Source organism: Pan troglodytes, chromosome 6, assembly GCF_028858775.2.
Source record: "Pan troglodytes isolate AG18354 chromosome 6, NHGRI_mPanTro3-v2.0_pri, whole genome shotgun sequence".
NCBI classification, from domain to species: Eukaryota; Metazoa; Chordata; class Mammalia; order Primates; family Hominidae; genus Pan; species Pan troglodytes.
Genome location: NC_072404.2, coordinates 107,752,028 through 107,767,153, shown reverse-complemented (window position 1 = coordinate 107,767,153; position 15,126 = coordinate 107,752,028). Strand labels below are relative to the sequence as shown.

Here is a 15,126-nt window from a genome sequence, read left to right as displayed (position 1 = left end):
CCGATTAGATTACACCCACCCTGATTATTGATGATAATCTCTTTTATTTAAAGTCAACTTTAAATAAAAGTTGTAGTGTAGATGTTGACCATATCTACAAAATACCTTCATAGCAACACTGTGTTTAGACAACACCGTGTTAGATTAGTGGGTTGGTTTGTTGTTGTTTGAGATGGAGTTTTGTTCTTGTTGCCTAGGCTGGAGTGCGATGGCATAATCTCAGCTCACCGTAACCTCCGCCTCCCGGGTTCAAGTGATTCTCCTGCCTCAGCCCCCCGAGTAGCTGAGATTACAGGCATGCGCCACCACACCCAGCTTTTTTTTTTTTTTTTTTTTTGTAAAGATGGGGTTTCTCCATGTTGGTCAGGCTGGTCTCGAACTCCTGACCTCAGGTGTTCTGCCTGCCTCGGCCTCCCAAAGTGCTGGGATTACAGGCTTGAGCCACCGCTCCCAGCCAATGGGTTGGTTTTGTTTTGTTTTTTTGAGACAAGGTCTCCCTCTGCCTTGCTCAGGTTGGAGTATGGTTGTGCTATCGTGGCTCGCTGTGACCTCGACCTCTCTGGCTCAAGCAATTCTCCCATCTCAGCCTCTAAGTAGCTGGGACCACAAGCACACGCCATGCCACCCCACCTGGCTAATTTTTTTTGTTGTTTTTGGTAGAGACGGGGTCTCACTGTGTTGCCCAGGCTGATCTCAACTCCTGGACTCAAGCAGTCCTCCTGCCTCAGCCTCCCAAAGTGCTGGGATTACAGGTATGAGCTCCCGTGCCCAGCCTAGATTAGTGTTTAATCGACTGAATACTGTAGCTTTGCTACATGAACACTTAAACCATCATAAAGGGATACCGTGTAGAAGTTAAATAGGAAGAACCTTGGTCAGTACAGACCAAGGTGAGCAGATCTCAGAAGTATAACACTGAATAAAGAAGTAAGATGTAAGAGTGAAATGTATTATGTGATACCATTTAAGGATTTATGTAAGTATTTTTTAACACACAAAGCAAAATTTTATGTTAATCTTGACTAAATATATACGTGTGTGTGAAAATATAAAATATCGGCTAGATAATTAACAGCAGTCTGAATTAGTGGCTCCCCCAGGGGAGAAAAGAAAGGGTATGAGACTTGGATGCGGTGACTAAGGCATCCTGTCCTTTTATCTCTAGTGCTTTAGTGCTTTTTCAGCAAAGGGAACCAGTGTGACTGTTAACTGTTAGTAATTTTTTTCTTTTCTTTTCTTTTTTTTTTGAGATGGACTTTTGCTTTTGTCGCCCAGGCTGGAGTGCGGGGGCGTGATCACCGCAACCTCTGCCTCCCAGATTCAAGCGATTCTTCTGCCTCGGCCTCCCGAGTAGCTGGGATTACAGGTGCCTGCCACCATGCCTGGCTAATTTTGTATTTTTAGTAGAGATGGGGTTTCTCCATTTTGGTCAGGCTGGTCTCGAACTCCTTACCTCAGGTGATCTGCCAGCCTCGGCCTCCCAAAGTGCTGGGATTATAGGCATGAGCCACTGCGCCTGGCCAACTGTTAGTAATTCTTGTGGGGACTACAGGTGGTTGTGGATTCTACACTCTCACAACTTTTTTTTTTTTTTTTTTTTAAGATGGAGTGTTGCACTGTCGCCTGGGTTGGAGTGCAGTGGCTGGATGTCGGCTCACTGCAACCTCCACCTCCCAGGTTCAAGTGATTTTCCTGCCTCAGCCTTCCGAGTAGCTGGGATTACAGGCTCTCACCACCACGCCCGACTAAGTTTTGTTATTTTTAGTAGAGATGGGGTTTCACTATGTTGGCCAGGCTGGTCTTGGACTCCTGACCTCGTGATCCACCTGCCTCAGCCTCCCAAAGTGCTGGGATTATGGGGTGAGCCGCCACGCCTGGCCTTTTTGTTTTTGTTTTTTGTTTTTTGTTTTTTTTGAGACAGGGTCTCACTGTGTCACCCAAGCTGGAGTGCAATGGCACAATCTTGGCTCATTGAAACCTCTGCCTCCTGGGGTCAAGCACTTCTCCTGCCTCAGCCTCCCAAGTAGCCAGGACCACAGGTACACACTGCTACGCCCAGCTAATTTTTTGAATTTTTGGTAGAGACAGGGTTTTGCTATGTTGCTCAGGCTGGTCTTGAACCCCTGACCTCAAGCGATCCTCCCACCTTGGCCTCCCAAAGTGCTGGAATTACAGGCATTAGCCACGATGCCTGGCCAGATTCCCCTTTTTCTTTCTTCCATTTTATCTTTATTTTTTATGGGAAAGAAAAGGAGAGGGAGGGTCAGACGTATTTGTTTGCCCAGGCAGAATTGCTCGACATTATGCTATTAGATTAATTATATTCACCAAAAATCAGGAGTAAGATTATAAGAAAGCTTCTAAAAAGAAAAAAAAAAAATACTATAGAGACACCTACAATCACTCATACTAAAATATGTCAGTGCTCTGATCTCATAAAATGCATTTTCATCTCACTTTTTTTCACCATTCATTTGAAGGAACTATTGAGGCCTAAGGCAAAGGCCAGTAGGGAAACTGCCTGGAGCTGACTCCACCCCCACCTCTCGCTGCTGATAGGACCTTCAGCAGGGTTTTAAAATGCAACATTTCAAAGCTTTGGTATCTTGTCTATCAAGTGGGGTTAATAACAGCCACGATGTTAGGATCAGTTGAGACAATCCATGTAAAATGTTAGACATAGAGCCGGATTCATAGTAGCCCTCTGTAAATGTTAAAATGTGCCTCAAATGGAAAAAATTAATGACATAAATGTTCTAGGGCCAGATATGGTGGCTCACACCTGTAATCCCAGCACTTTGGGAGGCTGAGGTAGGAGGATTGCTTGAGTCCAGGAGTTCAAGACCAGCCTGGGCAACATAGCAAGACCCCATCTCTACAAAAAATCCAAAAATTAGTCGGATATGGTTTGCGTCTGTAGTCCCACCTACTTGGAGGCTGAGGTGGGAGGAGTGCTTGATCTCAGGAGGTCAAGGCTGCAGTAAACCATGTTCTTACCTCTATACTCCAGCCTGGGCAACACAGCAAGACCCTATCTCAAAATAAATAAATGTTCTCAACTGAATAAAGCAGAAGATCATAACACCTTCAATGTCCTTTGTCCCGTACCCTTCTCCAGAGGTGCTGTGTTCATGATCTCCCTCGTCCTGACGATGACACCAGGGTGGAAGAGCTGATGCCAGTTAACAGGAAGTGGAGGTTCCTGGAGATACCTGTGTAAATAGGAGTGTTCCTCTGTTTGGAGACTTGACTCATATTTTAGAGCTTTTCTCTTAGAATATTAATTACTACAGTTGGTTCAGTGTGTACTGAGTATCAAGTGCTTGCAGAGTACATGATAAGCACTCCATAATGTTAAGCTGCCTCACTGAATCCTCATGCCCCTCATGAGCTAGAAAGTATCATGATTCCCATTGTAGACAGGAAGAGACTCAGGCTTTCTAGAGGCTCACAGAGGTGGTGATGTGATTTGCCCAAGAATTCAAGGCCAAATTTTCTTTCTGCCAAGTTCCCCACACCTTCCAGGCCCATTGCTATTGAGATGGCATCTTATAAGTTACAGATAATGCAAACTAATACATAATGCAAGATAGCTAATATAATAGCTAATATAGACCAATAGGTAACCAAAACATTACTCATATTTGACCAACAAAAAGCATTTTTGTGGGTTTATATATTTCAATGAGTATTTCTGATCTAACTCAATACCTCAAAGAGAAACATCTCAGTTGTCTAATTTTTCTGTACTTGGCTTGTGCTCCAAATTCATGATGGGTATGAACAGCATGACTCTTGTGACCATCTGTTAGCCCACAGGCAGCTGTCTCCTTGCCAGATTTGCTTACTAATACTTTCCCTAAAGGAAGAGCAGGTGATCAAGTATTGGTGATGTTAGTCCAGGAACAGCAGCTTCCAGCAACACTTAAGGAAGAAGGAAGCAAGATTTCCTACAAATAAAACTGATCTTGACCGGGCGTGGTGGCTCACGCCTGTAGTCCCAGCACTTTGGGAGGCCAAGGCGGCCAGATCACCTGAGGTCAGGAGCTCGAGACCAGCCTGGCCAACATGGCGAAACCCCATCTCTACTAAGAATACAAAAATTAGCTGGGCGTGGTGGTGGGTGCCTGTAATCCCACCTACTCCTTAGGCACGAAAACCGCTTGAACTCAGGAGGCAGAGGTTGCAGTGAGCCGAGATCAGGCCACTGGCCACTACATTCCAGCCTGGGAGACAGAGCGAGACTGTGTCTCAAAAAAAAAAAAAAAAAAAAAAAAAAACCCAAAATCGATCTTGACATATCCTCAGTTAACCCTTGTTACAGCTATTTTTGCTACATGACATTAGCATGTACCTTGATTGGTTTGAACATTTGTGATGTCACTCAGTTAATTTCTATGAGATAGTATAGAATAAAATAATATATAAAATTTCAAGGATACATACGTTACAAGCCACAGAACTGCATATTTACTTAGAGATTCTTAAATCACTTTTAATGCTTATTTATCATAAATGTTACACTTTTAGCTGAGAAAAACAAAGCACTAAAATATCAAATAATTTGTCCTTGTTCATATAGAGAATTTTTTTTGTTTTGTTTTTTTGAGACTGAGTTTCGTTCTGTCACCCAGGCTGCAGAGCAGTGACGCCATCTCAGCTCACTGCAACCTCCACCTCCCGGATTCAAGCAATTCTCCTGCCTCAGCCTGCTGAGTAGCTGGGACTACAGGCGTCCGTCCCCATGCCCAGCTAATTTTTGTATTTTTAGTAGGGAGGGAGTTTCACTATGTTGCCCAGGTTGGTCTCGAACTCCTGACCTCAGGTGATCCGACCGCCTCGCCTCCCAAAGTGCTGGGCTTACAGACGTGAGCCAACACACCCGGCCTATACAGAACTACTAAAAGAAACTAAAAGAGGGCCGGGCGCGATGGCTCACGCCTGTAATCCCAGCACTTTGGGAGGCCGAAGTGGGTGGATCACAAGATCAAGAGATCGAGACCATCCTGGCTAACATGGTGAAACCCCATCTCTCTAAAAATACAAAAAACTAGCCAGGTGCAGTGGCGGGCACCTGTAGTCCCAGCTACTCGGGAGGCTGAGGCAGGAGAACGGTGTGAACCCGGGAGGTAGAGCTTGCAGTGAGCCGAGATTGCGCCACTGCACTACAGCCTGGGTGACAGAGCGAGACTCCGTCTCAAAAAAAAAAAAAAAGAAACTAAAAGAGAAACTAATTTTTAGAAGTTTAAAGTCCACTCAGCTTATCTGGCTAGTCATAATTGAATTAATGTATACTTTATTATAAATGTACACCGTTAATTTAGAATAGTTCCATACTGGTAATTCTTTGAAAATGAGTTATAAAAAGTCCATATGCTAAGGAAGTTAAAACCATCATAAGATTGCATCATTCATTTCTCATAATTATTCATAATTCATAATTATGATCTGTAACTTTACAGAGGCAGTAGAAATGCCGAGGTAAACAGGGCAGCTAGAAATCTGGTGAATAGTGTGTGCTGGTTCCAGCGGAACTGTTCTCCAACATTTTATTTAGAATAGCTAATCACTAATTTTCCAGTACCGCTAAGGTTTTGCGGTAGGACCAAGCTTCTTTTTATGCGACTCAGCACAAGTAGAAGAGTGATATTACCATTAGCCTAGAATGTATTGTGCAACCATAACTATGCATGCCCTTCCCTGGATGGAAATGAAACTCATTCTGGTTAAAACCAGTTTGGCAGAGTATCCTCCTTGCCAGGCAGTAATCGATAGAGATATAGACTAAGCTATTGCTATTTTTTTTTTCTTAGTAACAGTGCTGCTTGGCCCATTTATAATTTTTCTGTTCACTTTGTTAAGATTCACTTGGTATCCTAAGCCCTTTAATTCTTAGTGCCAAGCTTAAATTAAAATGGATTTGTTCATTACTCCTGATGACTCTTAACATTGTAGGCTGTTAACAATTCAGGTCTTCACAAGCCTTGCAGTAGCACTGACCTTTGCCTCAACTACAGCTCTCCCCCAAAATGTGGGACCCTTTCTATTCACAAGTGTGTCCACAACAACTATAAAACTTTATAGATTTTGGAATACAAAGGCAGCATTGCTTTTTTGTCCCTGGGTTTAAAAATAACATGTACTTCAGCTAAAATAACTAGGTGAAGAGCCAGTATAGGAATGGATTTTCCACTGTTAGAAAGACCAAAATTGGCCAGGCGCGGTGGCTCACACCTGTAATCCCAGCACTTTGGGAGGCCGAGGCGGGCGGATCATGAGGTCAGGAGATCGAGACCATCCTGGCTAACATGGTGAAACCCCGTCTCTACTAAAAATACAAAAAATTAGCTGGGCATGGTGGCGGGCGCCTGTAGTCCCAGCTACTCGGGGCTGAGGCAGGAGAATGGCGTGAACCCAGGAGGCGGAGCTTGCAGTGAGCCAAGATCGCGCCACTGCACTCCCTGGGCGACAGTGCGAGACTCTGTCTCAAAAAAAAAAGCCAAAATTTCTGGGAGGAAACATTTCTGTAGCTGAACCTAAGTACAGTAATAAAGAAGTATATATGTTGAACTTTTCAAGCTTAAAAACTCAGTATTGACTACAAACTGTAGTTGCAAATCTTTTTTTTTTTTTTTTTTTTCTTTTTTTGAGACGGAGCCTTACTCTGTTGCCAGGCTGGAGTGCAGTGGCGCAATCTCAGCTCACTGCAACCCCGCGTCCCGGGTTCAAGGAATTCTCTTGTCTCAGCCTCCTGAATAGCTAGGACTACAAGCGCCCGCCACCATGCCTGGCTAATTTTTGTGTTTTTAGTAGAGATGGGGTTTCGCCACATTAGCCAGGATGGTCTCGATCTCTTGACCTTGTGAGCCACTGCGCCCAGCCTAGTCTCAAGTCTTAGTTGAACTTTTTTTTCCCCCCTCTGGTAGAATCATTTGGATAGGGATTTTTGTATGGTGTTAACTGTGGAAGTTCTCATTCATTTGTTGTTCTTGGTATTTTAAGATGTTAGGGTTATATGTGAACATTTTAAGAATTATATCAGGAAATTGGTTGGGTGTGATGGCTCATGCCTGTAATCCCAGCACTTTGGGAGGCCGAGGCGGGTGAATCACTTGCGGTCAGGAGTTCAAAACCAGCCTGGGCAACACGGTGAAACACCATCTCTACTAAAAAAACAAAAATTAGCTGGGTGTGGTAGCAGGCACCTGTAATCCCAGTTACTTGGGAGGCGGAGGCACAAGAGTTGCGTGAACCCAGGAGGTGGAGGTTGCAGTGAGTGGAGATGGCACCATTGCACTCCAGCCTGGGCGACAGAGCAAAGCTCTAGCTCAAAAAAAAAAAAAAAAAAAAAGAATTAGGAAATCAAATGAGACCTTCCTCCTATTGTATTTGGAGAAGGAATATCCGCAGGAAAGAACAGATCTGGGCTGCTTTCTGTGGTGCTCATATGTTATTGGGCAGGGTCGGCTCTCTGTTAGTTTTCTTATATTTTTACCTACACCCAGCCTCATAAGAATATCATACGAATTTTATTTTATTTTTCAGGACAGGGTCTCGCTTTATTGCCCAGGCTGGAGTGCAGCGGCACGATCTCACTGCTATCTCCGTCTCTTGAGTTCAAGCGATTCACCTACCTCAGCCTCCTGAGTAGCTGGGACTACAGGCACCCACCGCCGTGCCCAGCAAATTTTTGTATTTTTGGTAGAGATGGGGTTTCACCATGTTGCCCAGGCTAGTCTCGAATTCCTGGGCTCAAACAACCCACCTCCCTCGGCCTCCCAAAGTGCTTGGGATTACAGGCATGAGTCACCACGCATGGCCTGTAAGAATTTTCAGTAACTTTAAAATAGTTTTGTCTTTTAATTAGAAAGTAGCTGTGTGCTAATGAAATTATCAGATTTTGAAAATGAGTGAAATCTCCAAGTGCTAATGGGAAAGTAAAATGGTGCAGCTGTTCTGAAAAAAAAAAAAAAAAAAAAGTTTGGCAGTTTCTTAAAAAGTTAAACACGTGCCTACCATGTGACGCAGCCATTGAACCCCCAGGTTATCCTAGAGATACGAAAACGTAAGCTCACATAAAAACCTGTATGCGATCGCTCATAGCAGCTTTGCTTGGAATTGTCAAAACCTGGAAACAAGCCAGGTCTTCAACAAGTATGTGGATAAACAAACTGCAATATATCCATACCATGGAATGCTACTAGCCAAAAAAAAAATAAAAAGTGATAAACTACATCCAACAACTTGGATACATCTTAAGGCATTGTGCTGGGTGAAAAGGGCAAATCTTAAAATGCCACATACGATACGATTCCTTTTTTGTTATTTTTTTGAGACAGAGTCTCGCTCTGTCACCAGGCTAGAGTGCAGTGGTGCGATCTCGACTCAATGCAACCTCCGCCTCCTAGGTTCAAACGATTCTCCTGCCTCAGCACCCCCAAGTAGCTGGGATTACAAGCACGTACTACCACACCCAGCTAATTCATGTATTTTTAGTAGAGGCGGGGTTTCACCATGTTGGCCAGAATGGTGTCGATCTTCTGACCTTGTGATCCACCCGCCTCGGCCTCCCATGATTCTTTTGTTTTGTTTTTGAGATGGATTCTCACTCTGTCACCCAGGCTGGAGTGCAATGGCACGGTCTCAGCTCACTGCAACCTCTGCCTCCCAGATTCAAGCAATTCTCCGGCCTCAGCCTCCTGAGCAGCTGAGATTACAGGCAAACGCCACCATGCCCGCTAATTTTTGTATTTTTTAGTAGAGACGGGGTTTCACCATGTTGGCCAGGCTGGTCTTGAACTCCTGACCTCAGGTGATCTGCCCAACTTGGCCTCCCAAAATGCTGGGATTACAGGCATGAGCCACTGCACCCGGCCATGATTCCTTTTATATAACATTCTCACAATGACAGAATCATAGATTGAGCTCAGGAATTGCCAGAGGTGAGGATTGGTGAGGAGGAGGGCATGATTATTAAGTGGCGGTACAAAAGAGGCGTATGTGTTAGTGGAACAGTTCCGTATTTTACTTGCGGTGATGGTCGTGGCAACCTGCATGTATGATAAAATTTCATAGAAATGATGAAACCCGGCCAAGCGTGGTGGCTCACGCCTGTAATCCCAGCACTTTGGGAGGCCGAGGCAGGCGGATCATCTGAGGTTGGGAGTTCAAGACCAGCCTGACCAACATGGCGAAACCCCATCTCTATTAAAAATGCAAAAATTGGGCTGGCCGCGGTGGATCACAAGGTCAGGAAATCGAGACCATCCTGGCTAACAGTGAAACCCCGTCTCTACTAAAAATACAAAAAATTAGCCGGGCATGGTGGCGGGTGCCTGTAGTCCAAGCTAATCGGGAGGCTGAGGCAGGAGAATGACGTGAACCCCAGAGGCAGAGCTTGCAGTGAGCCGAGATTGCGTCACTGCACTCCAGCCTGGGCGACAGAGCAAGACTCCGTCTCAAAAAAAAAAAAAAAGCCAGGTGTGGTGGTGCGTGCCTATAATCCCATCTACTCAAGAGGCTGAGGCAGGAGAATTGCTTGAACCCGGGAGGCAGAGGTTGCAGTGAGCTGAGATCGTACCACTGCATTCCAACCTGGGCAACAGAGCAAGACTCTGTCTCAAACAAAGAAAAAAGAAATGATGAAACCTTCCCCCAAAAATGAGTGATACAAAAAGTGGGAAAATCCAAATAAGGTCTGTAGTTGAGTTAATAGAACTGTAGCAGTGACAGTTTCCTGGGTTTGATAATATACTATGGTTATAGAAGATACCATTGCAGGAAGCATACCTGGGAACTCTGTGTATTATTTTTACAACTCTTATGAGTCTTAAACTATTTCAAAGAAGCCCCAAAACAAAAGAATTGAGAAGAGATGACAGAAATAACAGCTGTGGACAGACCAGCCTGGACAACATAGCAAGACCCTGTCTCTAAAAAAAAAAAAAAAAATTTAATTACCTGGGCATGGTGGCACACACCTCCCAGCTACTCGGGAAGCTGAAGCAGGAGGATCACTTGAGCCCAAGAGTTTGGGGCTACAGTGTGTGGTGATCATGCCACTGCACTCCAGCCTGCGTGACAGATCAAAACCCTGTCTCAGAAAGAGAAGAAGGAAGAAAGGAGGGAAGAAGGGATGGAGGGAAGAAAAGAAAAAAAGCAAAGCAAAGAAAAAGAGCAACTGTGGCTACGTAATGAGGCTTCGCCATCTTGTAGAGATGATCGTGGGGGAGTTGGCTGGCTCTGGGGCTTCCTGGCCACTGGTTGTGCGTAGGTGCCAAGCACCTGACTGCGCCTAGTGATACCAGGTGAGCGGGCTTCCAGGCAGGCATGGGAGAGGCACCTTGTGTATTTCATTTTCTTCCTTTTGAGAACCCATTAAAATGATGGCAAAGGAATTAAAAACAATACCCAATAAATCCACAGTGCAAAAAGACCTGGAAAACATCCATTGACAAGAGACCTAAAGAAATCTGGGGTGATAGGAAATGGACAGAGAGTGCTCAGTGACCGCAGAGAGCCTGAAGAACCTGGGGAAAGGAGTCTGATGGAAACTGAGCCATTCACCCTGGGGGCCCCAGAGGCTGAGGACCGGGCCGCAGAAGGTGGGGGCAGGAATCGGAGTCTGGTGCACAGGGTGGCGGAGCTCCTGGCTTCCCTTCCCTACCCCAGCCACCACCACCAGCAGCTCCCTCTGGCAGAGCAGAGATTTAACCTCAGGATAATCTGAGGTGCTCTAGACTTGGAAACAGCAGCCAAGGGTGGAGGAGGCAGAACTCTGAGCTGAAAACAGAGGAGTTCCTGAAAATCAGCTCCAAACTGTCCAGTCCCAGCCCCCTTCCTGACTGCAAAAGCTGACCATCCGATGATTGTCCCCCACCAAATGACAGGAAATTAGAAACTTCTCAGCAGAAGCCCAGTGGCCCCTGATGACTGTAGAGTGGCCATTGGTTTGGAATGAAGCCAGCAAGTCAGCCACTACCCTGTGCACACACCCACAGCTTCCAGCCGGCAGTGACGGGCTGCACGCCTCAATACAAACTGGCCATCAGGGATCACCACACATTTGAGGAGAGTCTCTAACATGAAAGACAGGGATATCAAACAGTGAAAGGTAATCAGGAGATGATACGGGAACTCGAATAAAACACACCAAAAAGTTCAGACAGGAGAAGATACTGCATCTATAAAACAAGAACAGGAGAGTACTTTTAAAAAGAAGCAATCAAAAGGCTGGGTGTGGTGGCTCACACCTGTAATCCCAGCACTTTGGGAGGCCAGGGCGGGCAGATTGCTTGAGCTCAGGAGTTTTAGACCGGCCTGGGCAACCTGGCGAAACCCTGTCTCTACCAAAAATACAAAAAATTAGCCAGGCGTGGTGGCGCATGCCTGTGATCCGCCCCCCGCAGCTACTTGGGAGGTTGGGGCACGAGGATCACTTGAGCCTGGGAGGCCGAGGTTGTAGTGAGCCAGGATCACACCACTGCACTCCAGCCTGGGCAACGGAGTGAAACTCCATCTCAAAAACCAAACCAAAACAAAAAGAGCAATCAAGAAACATGAACATGCTCTTAGAAATTAAGATATATCAAATTCAAAAAATAGAATTGGAACATAAAGTTGAGGATATCTGTTAGCATTATAGAACAAAACTACTGAAAGTGGGAAATCAAAAAAGAGAATAAATCCAGGATATATAAAATCTTCATCAGAGTTCCAGAAAGAATGAAGAGACAAGAAATAAAACAGGAACGATATTTGGACCTGAAGGACATAATTTTCCACATGACTAGGGGTCCCACTGAGTGTCCGGTAAAATAAATGAAAAACAAACAAAAAAAACGCTGGGACAGACCATGGTGCAATTTCAGAACACAGGAATAAAGAGAAGGCTTCCAGAAATAAGCTTTAAAAAAAAAGTCACATAGGAAGAAATGGCAGCTGACTTCAGCAGACCCAGATGCTAAAGACAGTGGAGTAATAGCTCTTTTTTTTTTTTTTTTTGAGACATATCCTCACTCTGTCACCCAAATTGGAGTGAAGTGGTGCAGTCACAACTAACTGCAGTCTCAAACTCCTGGGCTCAAGTGATCCTCTCACCTCAGCCTCCCAAGTAGCTGGGACCACAGGCACAAGCCACCACCCTTGGCTAATTGTTTTTATTTTTTGTAGCGATGGGAGTCTCGATATGTTGTCCAGGTTGGTCACAAACTCCTGGGCTCAAGTGGTGATCCTCCCACTTCAGCCTCCCAAAGTTCTGGGATTACAAGCATGAGCCATCACACCTGACCAAGTGATGTCTTAAAAATTCTAAGGAAAATAGTTTCAATCTACTCTGCTCTACTCAGCAAAATAGCAAACAAACATCAAGGTAAAGATAATTTCAGACACACGGGGACTCAGATTTACCTCTCACGCATTAGTTCTTAGATCATTTTTGGAGTGTGATCTCCATTTTGGAGAAATAGGAAGATGTGGACCTACCTGGCTGACAAGAGCACTGCCACAGGCCACCAGGAGGGCCATGCTAGGGCAACCGTGACAGTCAAGCCACACTGAGCAAGATGGTGGAGAGTCCTTAGAGGAAGTCAAGGGAAAAACGGAACAGGAGATTAGCTGAGAGTTTTGTACATTTGAAAAATAACACTGATAGGCCTCAGCCAAGTCTAATACAGCATGGGGACAAGTTTAAGGTAGATAAACAGAAAACTAAGCAAAGGTGGCAGGGCGGAAAGAAAGAATTGTCCATCCCAGGAAAAACAGCCAGGCTTTACTGAGAAAGGGAACCATCAGCCTTAGTACAAAGTCATAATGAACACTGACTATAGTTTCATCAGCAAATTGCCATCTAATTGCATAGAAAGTCCATTGGAAAGGAAGAGTGAGAGGTATAGAGACCCGAGGCCTCATCTGCTGTCGTAGGAAGCTGCAGTTACTCCCCAAAATCAAGAAATCAAGAATATTTAAAAAAAAAAAAAAGAATATTCAAAACTGCAGCAATAAATACAAAAATAGGAGCGTAGTTGAAAGTGCTCTCGGGCGTAAGACCAGGTCTATGGAAAGGTCGAGGCATGGGTTGTTTTTCATTGTTGTCACTGTTTGATTGAAAACAAGTCGTCCTATTCTGTCTCTCCTCCTGATTCATTTATTCTGAAGGGTATGTGTGTAAAGCACCTGCCTCTTTGAATGTTGGGTGGTAGTTCATTCTTTTTTGCATCTGGTCGTCTATATAAATGGAGCACACATTTGGGGAAGGGGTCGGTGAGACTTGAATGGTCTCTTTGGGGTGATTAATATCGTGAAGCTTATTGTTCCTAGACGGAACAAACACATAACAATCACCACGTGTTGTGAGTCGTGAAGTCTGAGTACCGTAGGAATGACTTATTGTCTGTACTTCAAAGTTAAGGTATTTTAAAATTTAGACCCACGTCCTAAATAGTTATTTGTCTTATACTTGTCCTAGCATTTGTCTTTATGACTTTCTGCTGATACAGGAATAACACGTGTTAAAATGAAACCTGGACACTGGCTGCACCATGAAATCCATGAGAGGGAAACTGTGCCTTCTAATCCTTAGCTGTGTGCACAGGGTCTGGCCCATGGTAGTTACTCCACACAACTTTGGTGAATAAACCAATCAGTGGGAAAATGCCAGGGAGGCAGGGCGCAGTGGCTCGTGCCTGTAATCCCAGCATTTTGGGAGGCCAAGGTACGCGGATAACCTGAGGTCAGGAGTTCGAGACCAGCCTGGCCAACATGGTGAAACCCCGCCTCTACTAAAAATATAAAAATTAGCCGGGTGTGGTGGTGGGCTCCTGTAATCCCAGCTACTCGGGAGGCTGGGGCAGGAGAATTGCTTGAACCTGGTAGGCGGAGGTTGCAGTGAGCTGAGATCGTGCCACTGTACTCCAGCCTGGGTGACAGAGTGAGACTCCGTCTCAAAAAAAAAAAAAAAGAAAAGAAAATGCCAGGGACATCCAGAAGTTTCCAGGCAGGCCTGTGTCCTGGGGCCATCAGCAACATGCCACCAATGCCCCCTTCCATGTCCCTCCCCGCCCACACCCCTATAATTAGGCAGAGTAAAAACAAAATCTCCTGGAAATTTCTATTCAGTGGATAGAAATTCATCGAAATCTATTCGAAACATTGCCTTTGTAAGTAAGTACAGGTAGCTGATCCTGCACAGGCGTTCCTTAACACTAGAATGAGAACCATTAGCAATCCACTCAAACCCAAGAGGATGCCAGGCCTACAGTCCCTGCAGGGTATGGTAGAGACATGAATGCCTGCTGCCTGCTCCGCTTATAGCAGATTCCAGGCAGCCTCTTGGGCAACTGAGAACTGCCAGGGTTACGGGCACCTTGCCACCTGTGAGCCCTGTTCCATCAGGTAAGGGAATAGGTGTGCTTCATTTTTACATCAGCATTCATTACTTTGTAGACTGTGCTGTTAGGCGTCCATAGCTATCCTGGGCCACACAGTGACAAAATCTGAAGATGACTCGGTTTATTGTTTATTTTATTAATTTGTGTGTTTTGTTTGTTTGGCAGAATGTTATGGAACAGTTCAATCCTGGGCTGCGAAATTTAATAAACCTGGGGAAAAATTATGAGAAAGCTGTAAACGGTAAGTCTGTTTTTCTGAATTGATTGTATATAAAGCCACTCAGTAAATATTTAATTATTTTTAAATGCTTAGTATTGAATTTTTAAATACCTTTAAGTGGTTAAAAATTGTTCACAATGAATTTAATCTACAGAACTTTGCAATGACAGTACACAATGATATTAGCGTATTTGAAACAAGTCAATTGAATGAAAGTGAGGGTACTGTAAGTGATGTCTTTTAACTATAAAACCGTGCTTTCTACTTTTAAAACCAAATTCTTGGTAAACTAACAAATATAAAATGTGTACATAAGACATTTATAAGTTAGGGTCCTACAGCACAGAAATTATTCTCCTTTTATGTATATAAAAGAATTTCTTGTCTTTAGATGTACCACTTTTTTCATCTTTTTTTTCCCGATGTGTCACTTTTGATAGTTACATGAGAAACAATATTTTTAGCTTGAATGAAATTAGCTGCACGTGGTGGTGCGCGCCTGTAGTCCCTGCTACTCGG

The 15,126-nt window shown here is 44.5% G+C and overlaps 1 protein-coding gene across 2 annotated transcripts in view; it reads left to right on the top strand.

Moving 5' to 3' along the window:
* The window catches only part of BAIAP2L1 (BAR/IMD domain containing adaptor protein 2 like 1), a 109,924-nt gene that overhangs the window by 24,255 nt on the left and 70,543 nt on the right, over nt 1–15,126 (top strand). For both annotated transcript variants that reach the window (XM_016945059.4, XM_009453667.5), the window contains exon 2: nt 14,553–14,628. In XM_016945059.4, the coding sequence (XP_016800548.1) occupies nt 14,553–14,628 (76 nt within the window). The remainder of the gene's footprint in view (nt 1–14,552; nt 14,629–15,126) is intronic.